Source organism: Chrysemys picta, chromosome 4, assembly GCF_011386835.1.
Source record: "Chrysemys picta bellii isolate R12L10 chromosome 4, ASM1138683v2, whole genome shotgun sequence".
NCBI lineage: Eukaryota > Metazoa > Chordata > Testudines > Emydidae > Chrysemys > Chrysemys picta.
Window position 1 is genome coordinate 118792818 of NC_088794.1, and position 18117 is coordinate 118810934.

The following is an 18117-nucleotide window of genomic DNA, read 5'->3' on the forward strand; positions in this document are numbered from 1 at the left end:
AGAATGCCTTAGTGTCTCAGAGCTATTTCTGTGGCAAGCACGATTGGATTCGAGGGCACAAACTGTTAATTTCTGCAGTGCTTGTCCTTGTTTTCTAGGTGTGATGCTGGGAAACCAAGTGCGAGCTGATGCCAAGATCCCCATGTCTTGCTTGAATACTAGCAAACACATGGCTGGAATCAGCCTTGTTTGGCTGTATGCTAGCATTGTTAAAACAGATATTAGAGTTATAAAAATATATTTAGTGTTTAGACTTTATGGAACATGTGTATGTTGCTACCTGTATTAATTTAACTTATAACATCTGTATCCCACATTGTAAGGTAATATTTGAGCATCTGCATTGTAAGCCCCTGTAAATAGTAAATCACTAGACAGGAGAGAGACATTACTTAGTGTGAAATGCTGGCCTCCAACAGAAGATGTTATGTCCTACCCCACAAGGAAGGCCCATTGACACCAGATGAACTATTGTGGAACATCAAAAAGGACTGCTGATTGCTCTCCCCCATCCTTGAAGAGATGCGCAAGCAAATTCCTCCCATCAGCTGAGTTTGTTAACTCAAAGTAGAAGGGGGGCAAGAGATAAAAACCCCAAACAAGGAGAACTGTATCTCTTTGCTGCTTGTACTCTTGAAGGTATGTTTTCTAGGCATAAACAAGAGATCCCCTGTATTTAACCTGGGTTAGCCCTAAAGGACATATAGATCTTGCTTATTATAGAAGCTCCTATTACTTCTTGAAATTTAAGATTAACTCATTTGTGCGTATGTATGTTTTCCTGCTTTGACCTTGTAAATAACTCTCTTGTTTCCTTTTTAATGAATCTTTAGATACTTTATTATAGGATTGTCGACAAGCGTTGTCTCTGGTGTGAGATCTAAGGTGCAATTGACCTGGGGTAAGTGACTGGTCCTTTGGGATGGGGAGTAAACTGAATATTACTGTGATTCATGCTGTAAGGGACCGTCTACCACAAAGGCAAGCTTGCCTAAGTGACAAGATAGATCAGAGTATCCAAAGCAACTGTCTGTGCCTCCATGGTTAGGCTGTTATAGTGCCTGAGGAAATGACACTTAATACTCGGTTGGTGAAATCTAAATATAGACCTCACAACCAGTTTGGAGTTTGTATGCTGTTCCTAACAGTCTGCCCTGAGGATGGCACCCATGCTCTTGAGCTACTGCAGGACAATGGGACATGAGGCTGATGATCTTATACATCTTATAAAGATGTAGTATAAAATATACCAAACACAACTAAAATTCTTTCATTAAAAGGCTGTTACATTACAGTATATTTCAGTTATTATATATTTGTGGGGGAATATGAAAGCAATGACAAATCCCTTCATAGAGTCCCTCGTCACCAGCAAACCTCCCCATCAAACCCCCACACATAAGCATCAAGATTAATTAAAATGACTTGTATGTTCAGGGGATGATGTGATGCTGCCAGATTGGTTGCCTACTGTCACATGTCAGTGTCACATGCCTAGTGCAAATTAATTACAGCTGACTTAATGGGCAGCCATCTTAAATTGGGGGGACTGGGTAATATCACAATATGAGGAGACTTGAAGGTACTCTGCACCACACAGTATTGGGCCCTTCAGACGTAGACCTGAGATAGGAAAACATTTTTCTTTCACATATTTCATTTTGCAGTTGGGATTTGATCTGGGGTGCTCAGACCCCTTGGTGATCAGCATGATATAAATGGAGATAGAGAGAGATTTTACAAATTTGAGACATCGTTCCACAGCCACTTCTGCAGCCATAGCATCATGGATGAGGGAGATGATGATGATGATCATAATAAACAACTTAGCACTTAATAGTGCTTTACATTGCCAAAGTGTTGCATACATAATGCATTAACCAATTAATCCTCAACATCCTGAGAGATATTTTCATCCCCATTTTCTACATACAGGAGACCAAGCCTAGCTCAACCGATATGATATCACAGCAGCCTCCTGCTTCTTCTTCCTACAACTCTGTGCCAAGTAAATATCCCTGGGCACTTTCGTTTCTTACTCAAGCCTCATGAAAGATCTGGGAAATGGCATTAGCTTGGGGGTGTGGCCTGGAGAGATGGCGTGAGAGGGAGGGAAGTGGAAAGATACTGTGTCTTTATGCTGTAAACTGTAGACATAATATCACTTCAAGGAAGAAAAAAGCAGATACCTGAGTCTGCGAGACTCTTCAGTTCCAGACACAGCTATTTTCCAAAAGCACTGACCAGAAGGTAACGATGAGGCATGCAGGGTGGGTAGTGTGAATGGGTATAAATGGTTTGTCACAAACGTTTTATTCCTTGCTGCTCTCACCCTCAAGGGAACATGGAGAGTATAGGGAGACAAGAGAAAAAAACCTCCTGAAGGGAACACATAGGGAGGGTGTGTGTGTGTGTGTGTGTGCGTGTGTAGGGGGAATTGTGGGGAAAGCAAGAGACACCATGGTGTGTCTGGAACTGAGATTTGCTTTTTAAAAGGAGTAATAATCATGGAATGTATTTTATCCAAGGAAAAAGCTGCAATCAGAATTAACGCTGGAGAAGTTATTTGAAAACTTTTGGGGACCACACTTAAAATGTCTAAACCAATTCCTTCTGCAAGAACCAAGCAGGGAGAAGTTCCTCAGAGAAAAGCTGGGGAGAGTAGAGGCAGAAACTCAAAGGCTGATGAAGGGACAGAAAGCCCAGGAGTTATGGATGCTCAGTCTGTGTCACAAGCAGCAGAATTTGCAGTCACCACATCTGGAAGCAAGTTGAGGGCACCAGAGGCTCCAAGTAATCAAGACTCAGAGTGCTCACAGCAGCCCTCAAAGACTTGTCTACAGCTGAGCAGGGCTGGTTCTGCAAAACCAACAGATGAATCTGGAGGTTAGTGCATCTCATTTCATCTGGATGCTTGTTGTTAAAGCTCATTTAGAAATGCTGCAGGCTTCATATATTTTCCTTTCTTTAAGGCAGCAAATAAAGCCTAGCTATCTATGTCATGATCATCTTATCCCCACCTGGAGTTTTAGGTAATAGTGCCACTTAATAGTTCAGTTTCTTGTGTCCTCTCTCTCAGGCTGTCCTCAGATCAGGATATTGGGGGAGAGTGTGGTGGATGGGTGGGCACAGCCCGATGAGGGGAGACAGCTGCAGCAGTTGGGGATCAATGATGTGACAATGTCTTTTCTTCCCTCCCGTATGTTCTGTACTAGACAGAGACAATAATTCAAGGCCATATTATTACTACAAAGATTTGGATTTTCTAGCTGTTGTTACTATGGGTTCCTGCAAACTCTTACCCATGCAAGTACAGCAGACCCTCACTATAATGGCCTGCAGAATAGGCTTGGGCTATAGTTAGGACCCTACCAAATTCACGGTCCATTTTGGTCAATTTCACAGTCATAGGATTTTTAAAATAGTAAATTTCATGATTTCAGTTATTTAAATCTGAAATTTCACAGTGTTGTAATTGTAGGGGTCCTGACCCAAAAAGGAGTTGGGGGGGGTCACAAGGTTATTGTAGGAGGGGTTGTAGTACTGCTACCCTTACTTAGGGTTGCCAACTTTCTACTCGCACAAAACCGAACACCCTTGCCCCACCCCTCCTCTGAGGCCACTCCCCTCCTCTGAGGCCCCGCCTCTTCTCAAAGGCCTCACTACTGCTCACTTCCATCCCCCCTCCCTCTCCCCGCCCTCACTCACTCACCCACTCATTTTCACCGGGCTGGTGCAGGGGATTGGGGTGCAGGAGGGGGTGAGGGCTCTGGCTGGGGATGTGGGCTCTGAGGTGGTGCTGGGGATGAGGGGCTTGGGGTGCATGAGGGTGCTCTGGGCTGGGACCGAGGGGTTCATAGGGCAGGAGGAGGATCAAGGCTGGGGCACAGGAGAGGGTCAGGGGTGCAGGCTCTCAGTGGTGCTTACCTCTGGCAGCTCCTGGAAGGCCAGCGCTTGGGACGGGAGCAGCGTGTGGAGCCCCCTGTATGCCCCTACGCGTAGGAGCCAGAGCGAGGACATGCTGCTGCCTTAGCCCCACTGCGTCACCAACCAGACTTTTAATGTCCTGGTCAGTGGTGCTGACCTGAGCTGCCAAGGTCCCTTTTCAACCAGGCATAAACTGGACACCTGGCAACCGTACCCGTACATCTGTGCTGCTGCTGGTGGTGGCACTTCCTTCAGAGAGTGGCAGCTGCTTGCCTGGAGCCCAGCTCTGAAGGCATAGCCACTGCCAGCAGCAGCATGGAAATAAGGATGGCATGGTATGTATTGCCAACCTTACTTATAGGCTGCTGCCTTCAGAGCTGGGCGCCTGGCCAACAGCTGCCGCTCTCTGGCCGCCGAGCTCTGAAGGCAGCGCAGAAGTAAGGGTGGCAATACTGCAACCCCCCTAAAATAACCTTGTAATCCCCCCTGCAACTCCCTTTTGGGCGGGACCCCAAATTAGAGAAACACTGGTCTCCTCCCATGAAATCTGTATAGTACAGGGTAAAAGCATGCAAAAGACCAGATGTCATGTGGGGAGACCAGGTCCGTGACATCTTTTTCATGGCCATGAATTTGGTAGAGCCCTAGCTATAGTGAATGTGGTCCCTGGATCCCACCTCCAGCCCTGCCTGCTGTGGTGAGGGGATGAGATCTCCTCCAGACCTGGGGTTGCGGTAAGAGACTGAGAACTCCTCTGGCCTTGGGGTCGCAGCAGCAGGAGCCCTGTCTCCTTGCTGTGTCCCCAGGGCTGGAGGAGCATTCTGCCCCAGCCACAGGCCCTGGGCCAGAGGACCTCTCCCTCCCTGCCATTGCCCTGGGGCCAAGGAGCTCTGTAACCTCCCCAGGGGTTCGTTACAGAGAGGATGTACTAAAATCCCATTGAAGTTAGGAGGTCTACTCATGTTAGTAAGGGACTGTAGGGTCTCTACAGACCTCAGACACTTCCCTGGACATACAGATAGGAACCAACAATGGTAGATATTTTATTCATATCTCTTAATAATTGAGACTCTCTATGAGAGGTGTTTGAGCTCAGACACCACATGCTGGGTCTCTGAAATCCATCTTATTTTTCTCTCCACTTCAAATAAATCCAACAAATTTAAATCTTTTTATCCAGATGGGTTTTTTTTTATTTATTTTTTATTATTGGACCATTTTTGGTCCTGCATTTTTAACTATAGAGGGTCAAAAATTATTTTTATCTGTTTTTCTCCATGGAAATTTTTGATGAAAATGAAAAAAAGAAGAAAAAAAACAACAACCATATCATCAGAACTTTCGATGGAACATTTTTCCACAAACCAAACCACAACAAAGCAGCAACTGAAAATGTTTCCATTTAGGGTTTTTCAACAAAAATTTGAAATTTCTGTTGAAAATTTCATTTGATCAAAACACTCAATTTTCATTGAAAAACAGCTTCAATGGAAAATTTTCAACCAGCCCTATTTATAGTCCTTTCCCAATTTTTGTGCCTCCTCTCCTCACTAGTGACAATTAAACTTCTAGAGGCTTATTATGTTTTTTCTTAAATATGTTTTAAATGGTTTTTATGTTGAAGTAATGGAGACATGCCCATAGCTCACATTTGCAGGCTCTGTGCACTTGCAGCAGTAGCATCTGAGTTTTACACCTGCTTCGCCATGAAGTTCCAAGTGTCCATAGAGATAAACATGAAAGCCCAGCTGATCGCAGATCTGCTCCACTACTTACATGCCTCACATGGCATTAGCTAGGCTTCATTCATTAATGTTTGTAGAAAAGCCAAGCTTATTAATTATTATTGTCATTATACTGAGGAAATAGATCTGCTTTTAGCTTGATACTGCGTAAAGGATCACAGGGAAATCTGGGATGCATCTGCAATGACTTGTAACTTTCTCTATGTAAAGACAAAAGAATCGATACATGTGTTTGTTACTAACACTAAAGCTAAGAACATGGAAATTCTTTAGGAGCCACATCTGAGGTGCCTGAAACAATGCCTGCCAAAAGCCGGAGCAAGCAAAGTAACCGGGCTCCTGAATGTGCGAAGGAAAGAAAGATTCCTCAGAGAACAGCCAGAGGAGGGAGAGGCAAAGGAGCACAGGATGAGGAGGGGATAGAAGGCTCAGAAACGGCAGCTATTCTGTCTCCATCAGCCCCAGAGCAGCTCTCTGCGCACTGCCCACACCCCAAGCAGACTGGATCTACCCAAGGAAGGAGAGAATCTGCAGGTTGGTGCAGGCAATTGCTGGTTGGATGAGTAATCTCCACACAGTCACACTTCATATTTTTTCACCTAAGGAGGTGAAGCAAAACCTTTCTGTATGTGCTGTGATTATGTTATCCCTTCCTGTTGTTATTACCCTTACTGGGAGTGCCCAATCAAGGGCCATGATCCTATTGTGTTAGATGCCATACAGGCAAGTAACAAGGAGACAGCTCTTGTCCCAGAGAGCTCACTATATAGGTTTATGACAAGATGCAGCAGATTGGTGAGTCAAACAAAGAGGATGAAAAAGTAGGAGTAAAATAAGCCCCCTCTGTATAGTGGGCAGTGGTAAGCTGAGACTACTTATGATAAAAAATGGTCAAAAACTGGAAAGAAAATGTCACTGAAAATTTTCAGGTTATTTTCACTCCTCGAGTTTCAAAAAGGAGTGATTCTTTGTTTATTCAAATTTTTCCGGTGAAAAGTTATACTCAACATTCTCATTTACAAAGCTCCCCACTTTCCCTCCCTTATTCTCCCCCTCCTTTTTAAATTCATTTTACACTGGAAAGCAGGGGTTGGGGCGGAGGGGAGGGGGGAAAGCAAAAAACCCGAACACCATAAAGGCTACACTTTTCATAAAGAAGAAATCATAATTTGGGGGCATAATTTCACCTGTTATGAAAATTTCCAATTTTTTAACAACCACCAACAAAGACAACTACCAAGAAACCACATCCTCCCTCCCCCCCCCCCCCGCCCCTCAAGTAACCAAGGTGCAGCACCTCCTGACAGGGAATGCCATTCAGACCAGTCTTGTTTCAGGCTGAGGTAAAGGCATCTATCATGTAAATTAATTCTAAACCGTGTCAGCAGGTTGCATATACTGAAGGGATAATGTGTGGATGATATATTTCATTACCCTAATCCTTATTTATCTACTTCAACATTTAAAAAAAAAACCAAGGAGTTCTAGTGGTAATTGACAAATGTCTGTACAATAGAAGGACATGATTATCCAAGGGGCTCGGGAGACACCCGAATACATTGGATAATCAGGAGCCATTGGTTTAGCTAGGGACCAGGGGGCAGCACTACAAACTTGCTTGGAACTCTGATCTGTTCTACAGTGCAGTGAAAGCAACACTAAACCTAAGAGATCTGGGACTCAATCCTGCAAGGTGCTGGGACTTTTCCAAGGTGCTGAGTCCCCTCTACCCCCGTTCAAGGCAGTGGGAGCTGAGGGTTCTCAGCATCTCAGAGAGGGTACATTTTGGAAAAGCCAGAACATATCTTGTCTCTTGGCCTTTGGTTTTTGTCCTCTCTTAAATGTTCCCTTGTAGGACACCTTGGACAACTCTATTCCAGGTCCACCTCTGCTGACCTGTGTGAGAGCTCAGAGATGGCAGCAGCTGCTCTTTCCATGCCAAGCCAAGATGTTGTTCTCCGCATAAAAAAGAGGGCAAAAGCCCTCATTCTGAAACAAGAGGAGATAAACAAGGCTGCTAGAATATTTAATGGGTTCGTTGACCCATTCATTAGATACCTGAAGGAGTGTCCAGAGAGGCCCTACTTTAACGAGGTGACCAAGTTGACCACGGGCAGCTACTATGAGTTTGTGAAAGTGAGTAACTCTCTGCTAACTGTCCTAATAGCATCATGAATTGGGATCACAATGCTGTCATTTTATCCAGCAGGACTAACACAAAGGAGAGACAGGTCTAGCATTCAGTCTGGTAATTCACTACTTTTCTGCTGATATGGCCAGATCCTGCCCTCAGCTTTGCCCATTTATCCAAGGTTTTTCTATACTGCCTAACATTGTGGTATTTTTAATATAGCAACCTTCACCACAGCATGTTTTATATATTGTCTGTCACTGTGGTGATTTTAAGGGATTGCAAGGATATAACTGTATTTGCCCATACTTATAGCTTTCTATCCAGTTTCCTAAGAGCAAGAATCTGATACTCATACTCACTTTGAGTAGCACTTTAAGCCTCAAGTAGTCTCTTTGATCAGTGAATAGTCAATGGGACCACTACTAGAGTAATTTATCATGGTGAGTTAGAGTAGTAGAATCTGGTCCTAAGTAGTGAATTCAGTTCACTGTCCAGATGCTTTATAGTGCTTGTGCTGTATTGGGGTCAGTTTATATTCATATTTCATTCATATTTATAAGCCTGAGGATCTAGCTCTCTATATACAGAGCTGTACACACAGACAAAGAAGAATCACTTTATCTACTGCCCAAGAGCAGCCTCCTACAGGGCATAGGTGGCAGCTGTTTAACTGCCCCCAACTGTATTACATAGAAATAGTGTAGAAGTGAAGAAAAGCTATATCCATGAGCACAGGGAGACTTTAGAGCTACAGTTGTAATTAGCACGATTGGGATTAGGCCAGGATATCATGTCAAATGTCTTTAACTCTTGCAAAAAGTGACGCGGACCTTTAATGACCACATTTGTTCAGGGCTGAAATGGCAAGTCTAGCAGCATGGTGACCCACATGCCACATTCAAGCAATGGTTTAGTGCTAACTTGGTGGAGAATCACTTATTGAATCACCAATATCAGCTCCTGCATTCTGGTGACCAATAGGTGGCTTAAAGCTGCCTTAGCTGGGCAGCTGAGGATTCTCCCAGCGTGAGAGACTCTTTGGCTGGTACAGAACCAGTGTAGCCATCTCTATGCCACCCACCCCACCCTATAAGGGGGCATCTCAGAAATATGCTGGAGTAGAAGGGGTGGATGGGGATGTGGCCAGAGTTCATGGTGCTTTGGCAGTCTCTACTGGCATAAACAACTCCTAGGGAGCTGTTGCAAACCAGCCTAACGTTGAGCTGCTAAATTCTGCAGGGGGCTGAACTGGCCCCTGGCAGCCCCCATGATCGGTACAGCAGAAAGGTGCTGCACCTCAGGCCAGTATTCCTTATGGATAAGTTGACCAGCACTATCTACAGCCTTCCCTGATACGTTCTGTGGAAAAGCTCAGGAAGCTAATGTGAAATAGTGGGGACAGCCCAATCTGCCACAACAGCAAATGAGCGGCCAGGATTCTGTCCTCCCTATAAGGCTGCTGCTTGCACAGTTATTCAGTTGCACCACCTCTAATGATGAAACCTTTCCTATAGATTGATCACCCAGATGAGTTTGACGTGATGCTGGCTCTGCCAGTTCGAAGCTGTATGTATACGGAGGTGGATGACTGGAATGGGCTCTACTACAAAGTTACTTTGCGGAGGCAGACCCGGAGCTTCCCCACACCTTTCCTGCTGGAGGATGGGAATACCGTGTCGCCTGTGAAAGTCCTGGAGGAATTCAGGAAACATGTCAGTCAGTTCATCACATCATCCTATGAAGGTAAGCAAGTGCCTTTGACTGCCAGTTTCCAGATATTCCTGATCAACCTTTTCAGCATGTGGGCTGTAAGCAACTTTGCCTGCCATTAATATTATTAAGTAGATAAAATTGTGAATGAATGTAGTAGGTATGAAAGTATGGGATGGAAAAGTACTGCCTTTAGCCATGCACTGGGTAAACTTCACTTGCAAAGCCACCTATTCCACTATCCGATGTCTAGTCAAGCAAATGTGATATTGTTTTTGATGAGAGTACCAGTTTTGTTGACAAGGGTAACTGTATTGATGTAATATGCTTAGACTTCTTAAAGAATTTGATTTAGTACTTCCTGATAATCTGATTAAAATTCAACACTATACAAAATTAATATAGCACATAATAAATCAATTAAAAACTGGCTAATTGATGGATTTCAAAAAGTTATTCTAAATGGGGAATCATCATCCAAAAAGTCATTTTAGTGGGGTTCCCCAGAGACCTGTCATTGGCCCAATATTATTTATAAATTATTTGGAAGAAAATATAAAATCATTGCTTGTAAAATTTCCAGATGACACAAACATTGCTGGAGCAGTAAACCATGCTAAGGCCAGATCAGTTATACAGAGCAATCTCGATCACTTTGTAAGGTGGGATTCCTTGACCAACGTGCATTTTAATAAAGCCAAATGCAAGGTCATATAGACCTTGGAACAAAGAATATAGGTTACACGTATAGGATGGAGTACTCTATCCTGGCAAGCTGTGACCCGGAAAAGGATTTAGGAATCCTGGTAGATAATCAGTTAAACGAACTCCCAGTGTGATGCTGTGGCTAAAAGGACTAATGTGATTCTTGGATGTATAAGCAGGGGAATATTGCATAGGAATAGGGAAGTAAATTCTATCATTCTATATAGTGATGTGCTCTAACAGTCTCTCGGATAAGAGCATTAAATACATTAATGAGTCGGGAGTTGAACGTAGATCTCTGGAGGTGATTAGAGAACTAAAGCACTGCACTGCATGGGCCTATTCAAGTGACACTGTGAATATTACAGATCTTCATCATCCTGAGGAAAGTTGTGGCTTTCATAGTCTAGAAATCCCTTGGTGGGTTTGTATAGACGTGGTGGCTGGATATTGAATTGGAGATTCTAAAATCAATCAGTTCTGCTTGATATCCTCTGTTTTTGAGCTCCACAGTCTAATTCTGTGTTTGCCTATTGGCTCCCCAGTGCCTTCCCCAGGGTGGAAAATGAAGCTAAGCAGGAAGAAACAGAACAGCCCAGCAACGACTGTTGTGATGCTAGATGACAAAGGTGGCGAGGTCGTGTCTATTGACCTTGTTCCTGCTTTGGAAATCTCACTCCCCTGGCCTGATTCATGTAGGGTAGGGCAGGATGTTGAAAAATGGCTGGGGAAGAAAACCAAGCTGAGGAATAACCCATTTTATTTTGTCGCCAAGCAGCCACGTGGGCACGATGACAAAGGTAATTTAATACCTTTCCTAACAAACTCTATCCACCTCAGCAGACTTCTCCGTTATGGTGCTGATATTGAGATAGAGTTTACAACTTTTCTGCTTATGGGAGGGATTCAATAAACTACAGAACCAAAATCTGCCCTGGAGCTGGGAGACCTGCCTGGTCCTGCTGTCCATCATAAGGTCTGGAGCCCACTCAGTCTGTGATATTTCCAAGATCTTATTTCAAAGCTAAGAAAAATGCTCTCTCTGAGTTATATCACGATGGATAAATTAGAGAGGTTCAGAGAAGAGCTAGGCGAATGATTAAAGTATTAGAAAACATGTCTTATAGCCACAGGCTCAAGGAGTTCAATCTGTTCAGCTTAACAAAGAGAAAGCTAAGGGGTGTTTCGATTAGAGTCCATAAGTACCTACATGGGGAACAAATATTTAATAATGGGCTCGCGTCAGTCTAGCTGAGAAAGGTGTAACATGGAAGGTGAAGCTAGACAAATTCAGACTGGAAATAAAGGATACATTTTTAACAGTGAAGGTAATTAACCAGTGGAACAATGTACCAAGGGTTGTAATGGATTCTCCATCACTGATCATTTTTTTTAAATCAAGGTTGGATGTTTTCTCTAAAAGATTTGCTCTCGGAATTGTTTTGGTAAAGTTCTATGGCCTGTGTTATGTAGCAGATTAGACTAGATGATCACAATGGTCCCTTCTGGCTTTGGAATCTGTGAATTTGTAAAAGGACATACAGCCAAACCTTCAACACCTTTCTCCTCTCTTCACCCAGTATTTCACACACTCATTTGTTTTTTAAGAAAACAGCAATGATAATTTTAAATTATCCTTAAATACCTTTTCAGTATTTAAGTAGCTTTAATTTGAGGACCTAGATTTAGGGCAATGCCATTGATGTCTACTCACACCTGGAGAGCCTGGCAGTGTGATGACTATGTAATGTTGTTCTTCATTGCAGAGGTCTGGAGAATTTCTCTCTCTCATATTGAAAAGGAGATTTTGAATAACCATGGCAACACTAAAACCTGCTGTGAATCTTATCATACCAAGTGCTGCAGGTATGTAAGTCTGGGGATCAAGGGCTAGGTCAGCTGGATGTAGAACACCTGCTCCCTTGCATTAGTACAGGTGGAATCAAAATCCAGACTGGAACAGGGCAAATAAGTCATAACAAACAATTTATTCTACAAATTTTACCTCTTTTTCTGTTCATGAATTGTTCATGGACAGAGTATTATTTTCTCTGGTTTACTTGTTGTTATTTAAAATGATTTCCTGAAAAACATTATTCTGTAGCTGGTTACTGAATTGTTTACTTTGAGTATGTAGTATTCAAAATGCCCCCCCCCTTTTTTTTGGTTGGACATACAGGTGGCATAGTGTGATTTACATTCCCAAATTGGGTAAATGTTACCCTTAGATTGAAGGGTTCCACTACAAACTCTCCCAAATACAACCTAGAACTCACAAGGCCTGATTGTACTCCCATTAAAATAAATGGAAAGACTCTCATTGACTTTAATGGGAGTTGAGCTGGGCCTCGAGTCAGAGAGGATATTACACATACTTTTGCATCGTCTCTTCCCAGCAAACGTATTTCAGTCTCGCCCTCAGAATGAATGAGGAGTAATGTACTGGATGCAAGTTCTGCTCTCACTTACACTGTTGTGAATCTGAGTAGCACTGAGGTCAGTGTAACCGAGATCAGAATTTGGCCCAGTCTGTTTGAACTGTAGCACAACAGAAATATCTTCAATTAGAAACTTTTAAAATGTCCAATGCTATATTCTGTAAAGCACCAGGTCCCCTGCAAGGTGCTATAATGTGGTTAATCAGGGACAACGATAAATAATCATGATTATGAATATATTTTACTTCTCCCTCTGCTATATATAGGAAAACCTGTATCCGGCTGCTGAAGAGCCTTTTTAAGGACCTGAAGAAAGACTATCCCAGGCAACTAAGTCACCTGTGCTCTTACTATGCAAAGACGTCCTTTCTCCACACTCTGACACAGTGGAAAGAGGACACGGACTGGAAACCTTCTGACATTGCCTGCTGTTTTCTCAGAGTGCTGGATGACTTCATTCAGCACGTGGAAAACACCAACCTGCCCCATTTTTTTATTCCAAACTGCAACCTGTTCTATAGCTTCCCTCCAAAGGATTTGAAATTCCTGCTAGAGCGCTTACGAGAGCAGAAAGGGAATGGGTTGCAAGCATTTGCAGCTCACGAGGAATAGTTTCTTCCCAGCCATGACTTTGAGTGAGCATGATCTATTGCTATGATTGTTATGGAACCAGTTAGAATTTCTTTCTCTGTGTTTTGATGATTCAGATGCCAGACTCTGGAGCTCTTCAGCAACAATTTCCAAAAGAAGCCACTGATTTTGAGTGTTTCAGTTTTTGAGTGTCCAGTTTATGGTAATTTGGGGGTCTGATTTTCATAGGTGCTGAGCACTGGCAGCTCCCCATTAACTTCAGTTGCAGTTGTGGGTGTGCAGCATCTCTGAAAATGAGACCCAGAGAGTCCCAAATTGGGTGCTCAAATATAAAACACCCAAACCTAACGGCCACTTTTGAAAAATGCTCCTTAATCCCTCTGTGCCACATTTGCCTATTTGTGACATTGGATAGCAGTATCTACCTACCTCATAGGATGTTGAGTGGGCTGGGTTAGACAATATGTGTACAGCAATTTGAAAGTGTAAAATGCTTATAGATAAGTGCTAAGTCTAAATTCACCGATCTGGAAGTGCAAGGATAGGAGACTATTTCAGGTAATTAATCATGAGGTAGAGAATTGTCACAACTCTCCCACCCCCGAGGAACCTGGTTGCTGATAAGACAATAAATGATTTTTAAACTGTTCTGCAATAAGAGGCTGATGTTTTGTGTGTTTTACCTTCTTGGGGTGATTTGGGCTGCTATTGACATGCACAGAGTTGGTGGCAGTGGCAGTGTCAAGACAAATCATGCCAGTTTTCCTGTGTTTTTTTCTCTCTCTTTGTCTCAGTGAGAGGTTTACACCTGGGCATCTCAGGGCAGGATTCCTATTGGTGCTCATCCTGTCCCCCCAATATTTATACCCAGGCTCTCTCATACCCCAAACCTCTGCTTGGCCAGTGTGGCTTTGAGGCTGAGATACCAGTGAGAAATCTTGGCAGTTTATAGACATTCTTTCCTGAGTAATCATCTCTGACCTGGCCACATTCCAGTCAGGCTCCCTAAATTCCCTCCATAATTAGAACGGAATAGGCCATGACTCACCATGTAACCCCTTTTGGGGCTCTATTCTGTGAGGCACCTCCTGAGAGCTGTGACAGTGCAGGTGCTGTTCAGAAGAAAAGGCAGAGTTGGCTTGAAGCCACTCTGGTGTGGCTGGATTCTGCCTGTCCTGAGTTCTGGTGCAGCCCCTGTGTAAGCTAGAGTGGTTCTGGGGGATGTTTTAACTTAGATCAGCCTCCCTATGGCTGACCTGAGTGCTACTTCCACTCCCCTTTCACTGCTAGCTTCCAGGATAGGGAGTGGGTTGCAAGGAGGGGATAGTAAAGGGCCATGTGTGCCAGCCCAAAACAGCTGGGATAGTCCTAACATATTCTGGGGTCTATGCCAGCTTCTGGAGCAGCAGTTGGGTAACAGAACACTGGGTGTACCTGCTGAATTCTCATTGCATCTTCAATCTAACTTTAAATATGCTCTCCCTTCTGATCCAGCCTTTGCTACTATTGGGATCTGAATGTACACACTGTTTAATGTCTCCTAGATTCCTCATCAGCTCTGTAAAAACTGTCTCTCTGAGGAACTTGGCTTGAAACAGCCTTTCAGTCAGGAGGTTGGCTGATACAGGGTGCAGTAGCCAATGTTGCCCTTCAAAGTCTCACCTTGGAATGCAGAGGGCATGAATGGGCTTGATGAGAGGAGATCTCTTCTGACTCAGTTCTGAAGAAAAGAAAGCAGACAATGCACTGCTCTCGGAAATGTACTTACTGGAATTGAAGGCAACCAAATTATGAAGCGACTGGGTGGGGCTAGTTCCATCTAGTTCCTCCCCCCAAAAGGACACCCTTTCTCTCAGTCATTTGAGGACTTTGGGTTTCAGATTTGCTCTGTCGGATATGTTGGAACATGCATGTAGACAGGAGCTCAGCCAACAAATTTGTCAAGCAGCATCGTGGCATAGTTAGGGCTTAATGTAAGGAGGATGAAGAACAACTTCCCTTTCTTTGCTAAAAGCAAAAGGAGAGCTCTCCCCCCTCTCCTGACCTGGATGTGCTCTGTCCCTCCTCTTAAGATGATGTGATTAGAGCACTTCCTCTCATTTCGATCTTCATTGACATAACTAAAATATACATGCACTGGCTTTCTGAATCCCCCAACTTTACCGCATATAGCCTTCTCTCTTAACAGTCTCCCGGTTCATTGTCTGAATACAACAGCAGCATCTCCTTTAAAGCACCACAGCAGCCATTGCAAAGGGTTTTGAGATGTGTATGGGAACTAAAGCCACCTCCTCAGACACCTGTTTTGGAGGTTGAAATAGCACAAACAGAAGGCTGAGTGGGTTGCTGAGCTGAGAAGGTTAAGGGGACACAGGCAAGCAGGGGAGCTCCAAAGATACCAGTACTGACTCATGGATTTTGGGATATGTGTCTAATTTAGGAGGACAAATTGACAAGTCCCTGATGCCCCCTTACTGGTGGAGTGTCATGTGAAATATTCTGTGTTGCTGTTTAATGTGCAGCACCTTCAGATAGTGAGCACACAGGATTGTGAGGATTCTCTTTTACTTCCATGTTTCCAGTGTGGCCTAACTGATGAAAAGGGTCGGCCAGAAACCAGGACCTCTGGAGTCTAGTCCCTTTTTTGGCTTCTACTTGCTATGTGACGTTGGGCAAATCTCTTAACCTTTCTGTGCCTCCATCTCTCCATAACATGGGGCTAATACAACCTACCTAACAGGAATGCAGTGAATCTTCATTTGTTAATCTTTGCAAAGAATTTTGAGAGTCTCAAATAACAGGCACTACAGGAATGCTCTGTATTATCATGCATCAAAAGCTTTTCATGCAGTGAAATTGGGATATGGACAGTTGCTTAAGGTGGAAAAAAAGGAATTTTTGCTTATGGAAACCACTCTCTGCCAAAATTCTGTCTATTTGACATGGCAGAAAATCTTTTGCTTTTGTCAGATCCATGGGAAATGTGATTATTTTTTGCTGGTGATGAGAATTTTTCTTGTAACCAGACAGAGTTCTGTGGATTTTAGGGTGTGTGTGAATCCTTACACTCCTATACCTCACTGCCTGTTAGTACTTACATAGCACTTTAAAGCTTCTGAGAGACAGCAGCCTGGCAAACTTCACACATCTTTCTTTTGCATAATTCCTGCACCAGGCACTGCTCAGCTGAGGATTTTATATGCCACCAGAGGGTGCTGTAACTATGTACTCTAGCCATTCACTCACCCAGGACAGGGTGAGTGATACAGAATGTTTCTTTTATCAAAATTACTTACTTCACAGCTCGCAGCAGCAGGATGGTTTTTAAAGTAAAGCCTGTGCAGGGTGGTGCGGTGCCTTTTAACCCTGTGGGGGGGTTGGTTTGGCTCTGTTAATTTGCATTGGCAGTGGCTGAATCATCACCCTTCTCAAAGCCAGGCAAAGAGGAACTCTTGTTTGTCAAACTGTAACAGGCCATTTATCTAGCACTTTTTGTGCAGCTTAAAGAGCTTTATGTGAGACATGGAACACAGATCTAATAGGCTGGATTGCAAGCAGGGAAAATATCACTACCAGCATTCTGTCTACTCTCTCCACAGCCATTCTGCTCTCAATCAAGTGCCGGGTTGGAGAGAGGGATATGAACCAAACAGGGCAGATGTCCACAACTGTATTAGATAGGTTAAGACATACCCATCTCTCCCTCTTTTCCCACAAGGCACTTATTGGCTAATTAATCTAATAAACTATCTGCATTTCTGGGTAGCATGCCACCATAGTGCCTAGGCCTCCTGCTACCCATAGGGTGAGGAGATACCTTCTCTGTGCCAGGGAATATCAGTCATAACCATAGCACACACAGGCAGAGATATAAGAATTATCTTGAAATTATACAACCCCTTTCTTTCCAAGGATCCCAAAGAACTTTACAGACTGGGAATAGGAAACTGTAAACCCATTGCTGAAATGCAGCCACCTCTCACTGCAACGCAGTAGCTGCTTAACAATTTGACAGAAGGAAAGGTAGGGAGGGAGAATTTCATTACCCAGAGTGGAATTTTGCCAGACTAATGTCTCTGTTTGTATGCAAATTGCCATGGGAACTTCGAGGGCATATTAAGGTACTTTGCAATAAACAGTCTTCTGTTGGGGTGGCACTGGCAGGGCCTCCCAGAACAGTGGATTGAGGCATTAATACCCCATAGATATGAATGGGGCAGGTCACCTCTCTCAGAATTATTGTTTCAGACTGTCTGCATACTCAGACAGACACTATTTCATCAGTTTCACATGAGCGGCTGGAGTCCCTAAGCATAGCCCTACAGTGCCTATGTCTTAATCCCTCAGAATCTAAAAAGACTACAAGTGGTTGGTTAAAAAGCCTCCTTTTGCCATCACATCTAAAGGCCAGTACCTGAGGCCTTTCTCCCTAGCATACCAGAGTGACGGGCTTAGATTAGATTGTTAGCACCTGGCTGAGGCACTGGTTCACTACTGGCTTATATGAAAGAGCACTTTCCCCCAAATCATCATCCCCAGATCCTGCAGCTCCTCTGTATTTCCGTGGAGTGCTCCCATTCAAGTACCGTCCAGGCCCATCTCTGTTTAATTTATGAGATCTGACAAGGTCTTCATGGAAAAATTATAGCATGGCTGCAGACTACAGGGTATCGTTTTAGTATCTGAAGTGCCAACTTTCTGACAAAGCATAATATAGTGTCGCCTTGTTTCTGTGTTTGATAGGGAAACTCCAGAAGTCACCTCAGATTAAAAAGGGGAGAATTTAGACTGTTATATGGATAAAGACAAGGAGAAAAGCAAACAGTTCAAGCACAAATCTCTAATCTTGCCCCAAAGGAGATTAAAC

The 18117-nt window shown here is 43.6% G+C and overlaps 1 protein-coding gene across 2 annotated transcripts; it reads left to right on the forward strand.

The window, feature by feature from the left end:
• Positions 1-2116: 2116 nt before the first annotated feature.
• LOC101951637 (cyclic GMP-AMP synthase-like) lies at positions 2117-13905 on the forward strand. 2 transcript variants are annotated; one of them, XM_065593476.1, is made up of 8 exons: positions 2117-2250; positions 2621-2886; positions 5946-6206; positions 7528-7808; positions 9321-9549; positions 10767-11021; positions 11988-12087; positions 12926-13905. In XM_065593476.1, exons 2-8 carry the CDS (start codon positions 2712-2714, stop codon positions 13269-13271), a joined length of 1647 nt encoding a protein of 548 aa, XP_065449548.1. In that variant the 5' UTR covers positions 2117-2250; positions 2621-2711; the 3' UTR covers positions 13272-13905. The 2 variants fall into 2 exon arrangements, with proteins under 2 accessions (XP_065449548.1, XP_042711040.1); XM_042855106.2 differs by having other exon boundaries at positions 2119-2250; positions 2529-2886.
• Positions 13906-18117: the final 4212 nt, after the last annotated feature.

Excerpts from the sequence above, each read along its gene's own strand:
- LOC101951637 (XM_042855106.2), top strand. The coding sequence starts at position 2,595 with ATGTCTAAACCAATTCCTTCTGCAAGAACCAAGCAGGGAGAAGTTCCT. Across the intron at positions 11,022-11,987 it reads ACGTGGGCACGATGACAAAG|AGGTCTGGAGAATTTCTCTC; the intron begins GTAATTTAATAC and ends TCTTCATTGCAG. Across the intron at positions 12,088-12,925 it reads TATCATACCAAGTGCTGCAG|GAAAACCTGTATCCGGCTGC; the intron begins GTATGTAAGTCT and ends TGCTATATATAG.